Here is a 7,182-nt window from a genome sequence, read left to right as displayed (position 1 = left end):
AGTTCCAGTGGATCCTAACAGGATGACATATCAAGTGTGGAGGTTTAGTTGTACTCATGAAGCGAAGCTACAGAGCTCCACTATCACTAAGTGAATTGTGGATGTTGGCCTTGAAAGCTCCGATTCTTGTGCTCAGTTCCATGGTCCTATGACAACTGAGGACATCGCAGGAATTAAGGAGATGCCTGCCTGCATATCCCATTCAGTTAGGAGCCACAGAGCTCTGCAGCATTGTTGTTGGAGCCCTTTCCATTTATTCACTGCTCAAACCTATTGCTTTCTTTTCTGTTTTGTGTCCATCCACTCATATCAGAGTAGCCAAGACAGAGTGAGTTTTTTGTGAGTCATGATGGTGAGCCAGTGGCTAGACACCTTACTTGGACTTTATAATGTGCATTTTGGCTATTCCAGGAAATTGTTTTTTGTTTTTTAAGATTTATTTATTTATTTGAAATAGTTACAGAGAGAGAAGGAGAGGAAGAAAGAGAGAGAAAAGTCCTCCATCTATTGGTTCATTCCCAATTGGCTGCAATGGCCAGAGCTGTGTCAATCTGAAGCCAGGAGCCAGGAGCCTCTTCCGGGTCTCCCACAGGGGTGCAGGGACCCAAGGCCTTGGGCCACCTTCTACTGCTTTCCCAGGCCATAGCAGAGAGCCTGATCAGAAGTGGAGCAGCCAGGACTTGAACCGATGCCTATATGGGATGCTGGCACTGCAGGTGGCAGTTTTACTCACTATGCCATAGTGCTGGCCCCTCCCTAGGGAAAATTTTTTTTACTTCTTTCCTGCTTAATTGTGCTTTAGTTACCTAAGGTTGGTGAATACATAAATTGTGAATTAGTGAGGTATTCCAAATTTAGCTTGAATTATATGATTTTGTGGGTTTTTTAACTTAACCTTGTTTATAAATATTGACCATTACTACTCTTTTTAAAAATATTTATTCATTCATTCATTTATTTATTTGAAAATCAGAGTTACACAGAGAGAGGGGAGGCAGAGAGAGAGTGATAGGGAGAGGTCTTCCATCTGATTGTTCACTCCCCAATTGTCCACAATGGCCAGTGGTGTGCTGATTTGAAGCCAGCAGCCAGGAGCTTCCTCTGGGTCTCCCGTGAGGGTGCAGCGGACCAAGTATCCTCTACTGCTTTCCCAGGCCACAGCAGAGAGCTGGATTGAACGTGGAGCAGCATCCACGTTCCCCCATATGGGATGCTGCACTTCAGGCCTGGGTGTTAACCTGCTGTGCCACAGCACCAGCCCCTGAATTTTATTTTTTTATTTAGACCTCTCTTATAGACATGGATTATGTCTTCTAGTTTCTAAGTAACTGCATCATAATGAGGACCATTGTAGATTGTAGCAGTTAAAAATATTTGGCTTGATGATCAACATAAGGCTTATAGATAGTAGCTACCCATGAGATTGTGTCTTGGATTTAGGGGAAGTTTATAAGTCAGTTGGAGGTAGCCTTTTATTACTGATGAACATTAATGTACTGAGAACACCTTGTCCATTAAATAATAAAACCCAAATGAAGATTTACACATGAGTTCCCTCCTGCCTTCTTCTACCACTGAAATCCTGTTGTTTCTGCCTTTTAGATCTCCCTGTAATCTGTTGCCTCTTCTTCATTCCCACTACCACCATACCTTGGTTCAGGTCCTACTAAATTACCTTTGATATACTTTTTAATTGACCTCTCTGCTTTTTGTTTTTCTTACCATTGTGTAAAGCCTCTTAGTTCATCCCAACCGTTTTCTGATTGCTCAGGTTCTCTTATTCCAATATCTAGGAAAATCATGTGGCTGGTAGTTCTTTCAACACACCACACAAAAGAATGCTCAGTAAATGCTTACTAAATAGTGAATGGAAAGCCTTACAAAGCTAGGGTGAACATTTAACCTGCTTGGCCTTGGATGGTTTCTGTTTATACATTTCAGCCCTGTGTCATTATTAATATATCTCTTTTATTATCAAAGTTATCTCTGAACAACAAATTATATATTCATCTAATTGTGTGTGTTATCAAATAGATATATATTTCATTATCTCTTCAACTAGGTAGTTATTGGGGACCAGAAATTGTATTTGTTTAATTTTTATATCCTCATTTATTCATTCAAATAAAAGAATGACTCTATCAAGATGCTGAGTTTCAATGTCAAAGCAAACATGTTTCTTGCCCTCCTGAATTTTCAATCTGGCAAGAAAAAGCAGTCTACACAAAGAATATTACCTGACATAATAAACATTAGTGTGAAATGAATGGATACATTAAAGCATTTCTAATCCAGTAATTCAAATCCCATGAATTATAGTTGACAGAAGTAATCACAAACAGAACTCCATGTCATCCTGCTTCCATTTACATTTCTACTTAAAATCTTAAAAATCAAACACCACACATATACCTAAGAATGCATACTATTTATATTCTATCTTGATATTAAACAGGAGAAAAATAACCATACAGCAATAGCAACTTTGAATCTCCTTTCTTTTTTCGATAAATTATAATCCTATGTGTTTCTCTACAATGAAGATTAGGATTGTAGATACTCTTCCTCTCCTTCACTTTTTATTTTAGAGATGAGAAATCTGGGGTTTTAGAAACTGAGCCCCAAGATAAAAGAAATATTTCTTTTTTAAAAGAAGATTTATTTTTTTATTGGAAAGGCAGAGTTACAGAGAGGCAGAGGCAGAGAGAGAGAGAAGTCTTCCATGCACTGGTTCACTCCCCAAATGGCTGCAATAGCCATAGTTAAGCTGATCCAAAGCCAGGAGCCAGGAAATTCTGGGTCTCCGATGTGGATACAGGGTCCCAGGCAATTGGGCCATCTCCTACTGCTTTCCCAGGCTAGACCAGAAAGATGGATTGGAAGTGGAGTAGCAGGGACTTGAACCAGCCCCCATATAGAATTTCGGTGCTGAAGGAAGAGGCTTAGTCCACTATGCCACAGTGCTGGTCCTGAAAGATTTCTTAAACCAATATTTCACTTTGGTTGGCCTTTAACCTAGACTTTTTTACCATACTTCCATGGGCAAATTCAATTCTAATCTCTTTCCACCTCAGATTTCTCTTTGTAAATTGAGACTACTGTCTCCAGAATTAACCCAAGGTATAATTGATACAATGTAAGGCATTTACTCTGTTAGTCTGGCCCCTAGAAGATACTTGGCAATGTTAGTCCTGTATCCAGTTCTCTTTTTTGTTTGTTTGTTTTTTGTACTTGGTGAATTATAGGGTGGTGTAAAATACTTTGAAAAGAACCACAAATAAAAGACACAAATAAAAATTGTATTCTCAAATCTAGATGTTAAACTATGCCGTGTACACCTGTGCTAAGAGTTACATTGAAATCCTTGTCATTCGTTACTTGAGAGAAGCTGTCCAGGAATAAAGCAGCAGGGGATTTTCCTGAGGGAAACAGCGTGTGTGAGGGAACTGGGATTTGGGACTCAGCAGCAGTGGCTGTCACTTCTTAAGATTTTGTTCAAGAAAGGAAGAACAGCAGCTGACCCTTGAGATCTGGGGTGGGAAGGAAGGGAAGGAGGGATGTAAACAAAAGCAAACGCTCTCTGGTTCCCAGCCTGTCTCCACCCACCCCGCACTGAAGCCCTAGGAGAGGGCCAGTAAGTCTATCCAGGAATGCCCTGGCCTGGACTCCATTTCCCAGAGTCACCCGGTGCTCTAACATTTTCCTCTCTGAACGCCAGTACGTGTGCATGTGGGAGAACGTGCGCATGCGTGCCTTTCCCTGTGGCTCGGGGCTGGGAACAGAAGTTCTTTTACTGATCAGAGAGGTCCCTGAGAGGCCGTGCTGCTCCTTCTCCCACATTCACTGGGGAGTCTTGCTCTGCGAGTGCAATTGCAGGCGGTTCGGGAGCACACACCCCGGACCTGCCGCCCGCTGCTTCTGTGCCTCTGCATCTGCCACCGTGGGCCCCAAGTTCCAGCGACTTCTGTCCCACACTCTCCGCTTTGCTCCCCGTGTGTCCTGAAGGAAGGGGATGTGCTCCCGAGATTTTCCACAGCAAGTATGGAGAACAGGAGGGGCACAGATGTGTGTGTGGGAGAGGGGTGGGTGCGATGGCGGGTGGCGGCTCCCAGACCTCAATCACTTGCTTCTCAGTGATGCTGGGAGCTTCTCCGGCCGAGTCAAGTCTGGGGCCCAGGTGTTGTGTCTCCCACCACCACTTCCCAGTCTCCCGATGCACGGCCAGTCCCACGGGCTGCCTCGCTCAAATTCTCCTTAAAGTACACTGGACGAGGAACAGCACCAGCAGGGCAGTTGAGAGCACACTGAAGGAAGGAGTCCCATTCCCTAGATTTAAATAAGCCCAGTTCTCACTTGGGTGGGTCAGAGAATGCCTTGTGGCTGGCCTCCGGCTATATCCCCTGGTAGTTCCAGCTGGGCGGGGCTCGGTGGCCCTGAGCCAGAGCCTGAGGCAGTAGAGAGGTGGAGATGGAAGATCAGAGTAGGCTCTGGCTCCTGGCCCCCATGCTGGACCCCGCGGACACATTTTCAGCTGGGGCGCTGTGTGTTCGGCTGACTTTCCCAGCAGCACGTGAAGCTTGTGCAGTAGCTTTGTGGATTGATCGCTCCTCCGTGTTTAATTAACAGACTCTTTTTCAATCTGGAGCTTGAGGCCATGGAAACCTACCTGATTTATTTTCCTGCTTTTCGATTTCTGTCTTCAACCCTTCTTTCTTCTCATGTAATTAGGGATGTCAACTTTTATTACCTGCTGCTAATCCCTTTGCAAAGTGAGAAGTGAACTGAAATTAATGCAAGTCTACCGTGTGAGTTAATAATGAGCTACTTCAATCTGCATTTTCATAGTGGAGAGCAACGAAAACATAAATACAGAAAAGTATCAGTTTTTCTTGTCTAGTTCTTTACAGTCACTCAATGCTCCACCAAGCTGATTATCTTACAGTCCATATGGTTTTAATTAAGAGGGCCAGTTACTTTTTTTTTTAATTTGGCACAGTTAGATAGTGAGACAGAGAGACAGACAGAAAGGTCTTCCTTCCATTGGTTCACCCCCCAGATGGCCACTATGGCTGGAGTGCTGTGTGGATGCAAAGCCAGGAGCCAGGTGCTTCCTCCTGGTCTCCCTTGTGGGTGAAAGGGCTCAAGGCTTTGGGCCATCCTCCATTGCCTTCCTGGGCCACAGCAGAGAGCTGGACTGGAAGAGGAGCAACCAAGACAGAATCCAGTGCGCATATGGGATGCTGGTGCTGCAGGCAGAGGATTAACCAAGTGGGCCATGGCGCTGGCCCATTACTTTTAAAAAAAAAATTATTTATTTATTTACTTGAAAGGCAGAGTTACAGAGAGGCAAAGACACACACACACACACACACACACACACAGAGAGAGAGAGCTCCCATCTGCTGGTTCACTCCCCAGATGGTCACAATGCCCAGAACATTGGATTTGAAGCCAGAAGCCAGGACCTTCTTCCAGGTCTCCCACACAGATGCAGGGGACCAAGCACTTGGGCCATTTTCCACTGCTTTCCCCGGCCATAGCAGAGAGCTGGTTCTGAAGTGGAGCAGCCAGGTCTTGAACCGGCACCCATATGATTTTACCCACTCAGCCACAACACCAGCTTCAAGTTACTTTTCTTATTCTTGGTTCTGTGTTTAACCCCAGGACATTTTCAACATGGGAAGATATTAGTGGTAGATTTTCAAAATGACTGCTCTGTGGAAGCCTTTGTACAAGGTGTTGATGTGAAGAGGAGTAAGGAAGAAAAGAGAAAATATGCCCCTCTCCCCCCTACAGAGATGCCCACACAGCACGGTAAAAGATGTGGCTTTGGGCTGGCACTCTGGCTCTCAGTAGGTTAATCCTCTGCCTGTGGTGCCAGCATCCCATATGGGCACCCGTTTGAGTCCCAGCTGCTCCTCCTCTGATCCATCTCTCTGCTATGGCCTGGGAAGGCACATGGGAGGTCTCCATGTGGGAGACCCAGAAGAAGCTCCTGGCTCCTGGCTTTAGATCAGTGCAGTTCTTCTGGCCATTTTGGCCAACTGGGGAATGAACCAGCAGATGGAAGACCTTTCTGTCTGCCTCATTATCTGTATTTCTACCTCTCAAATAAATAAATAAAACATCTTTTAAAAAAAGAGAGATGTGGTCCTAAAAACTCTTGCTATAGACTAACTTTCAGTATAATGAAGTTATCACTTGATTGACTGATTATAGATTCTGTTAGAGTCCTGCTGTCACCAGATTACTAATCTGTGAAAGTCATTTAGCATAGTAAGGTTACCTAGGAAGTAAAAATAGAAAGTGACTCCTGGATAGAGGTTGCTAGGGTGACAGCATTCTTCCTCTGAAACCCAGTGTGTTTTTGACCTTTTCTCGCATGTACTCCCTATCACAGTGCTTTCGAGTGGACAAGCAGTTATGTGTTTCTGCTGAAAAGAGCTGCTTCACACCCAGGAAACAACTGTAAGACACTTTCTCAGCAACTATGTTGTGTGTACATTAATACAAACTTGAAAACAGCCAAGAACAGGATTCCTGGACTACTCAGGCTAACTCACTGTCCTTGGCACATCATTCCCTGCTCTGCAATAAGTTTCTGGCAAGTTCTTTAAAATTTTTAGGAGAGACATATTTCATACAAGAGACATAATCTGGTAATGCAGCAGTGATGTCTTTAAGGAAAGGTGCCATATGCGGAAGCAGTCTTATGGTGTCCATTCATTTTCCCATTTTTTTTTTTCTGACAGGCAGAGTTAGACAGTGAGAGAGAGAGAGACAGACAGAAAGGTCTTCCTTCCATTGGTTTACCCCCCAAATGGCCGCTACAGCCAGCACGCTGCACTGATTCAAAGCCAGGAGCCAGGTGCTTCCTCCTGGTCTCCCATGTGGGTGCAGGGCCCAAGCACTTGGGCCATCCTCCATTGCCTTCCTGGGCCACAGCAGAGAGCTGGACTGGAAGAGGGGCAACCAGGACAGAATCCAGTGCCCCAACTGGGACTAGAACCTGGAGTACCGGCACCACAGGCAGAAGATTAGCCTAGTGAGCCAAGGCACCGGCCCATTTATCTTCCCATTAATAACTTTCATTGATGTCTACCACAGGGTGGCAGAAGCAATCCTCCTTCTGAATTGCATCAAGCCAGGAGGATTCATCTACTGTTTATCTGAGCTTTCTTT

At 44.7% G+C, this 7,182-nt stretch overlaps 1 protein-coding gene across 1 annotated transcript in view; it reads left to right on the top strand.

Moving 5' to 3' along the window:
• Positions 1-3,441: 3,441 nt before the first annotated feature.
• Positions 3,442-7,182, top strand: part of LOC138848192 (uncharacterized) — a 47,422-nt gene continuing 43,681 nt past the window's right edge. The window contains exon 1 of the mRNA XM_070067764.2: positions 3,442-4,039. Coding sequence (XP_069923865.2) covers positions 4,013-4,039 — 27 coding nt within the window. The 5' untranslated portion in view covers positions 3,442-4,012. The remainder of the gene's footprint in view (positions 4,040-7,182) is intronic.

This window comes from Oryctolagus cuniculus, chromosome 20 (assembly GCF_051225735.1).
Source record: "Oryctolagus cuniculus isolate XC-2025 breed Fujian yellow rabbit chromosome 20, ASM5122573v1, whole genome shotgun sequence".
In the NCBI taxonomy this organism is placed as follows: Eukaryota; Metazoa; Chordata; class Mammalia; order Lagomorpha; family Leporidae; genus Oryctolagus; species Oryctolagus cuniculus.
This window is presented reverse-complemented; position numbering and strand designations above follow the sequence as displayed.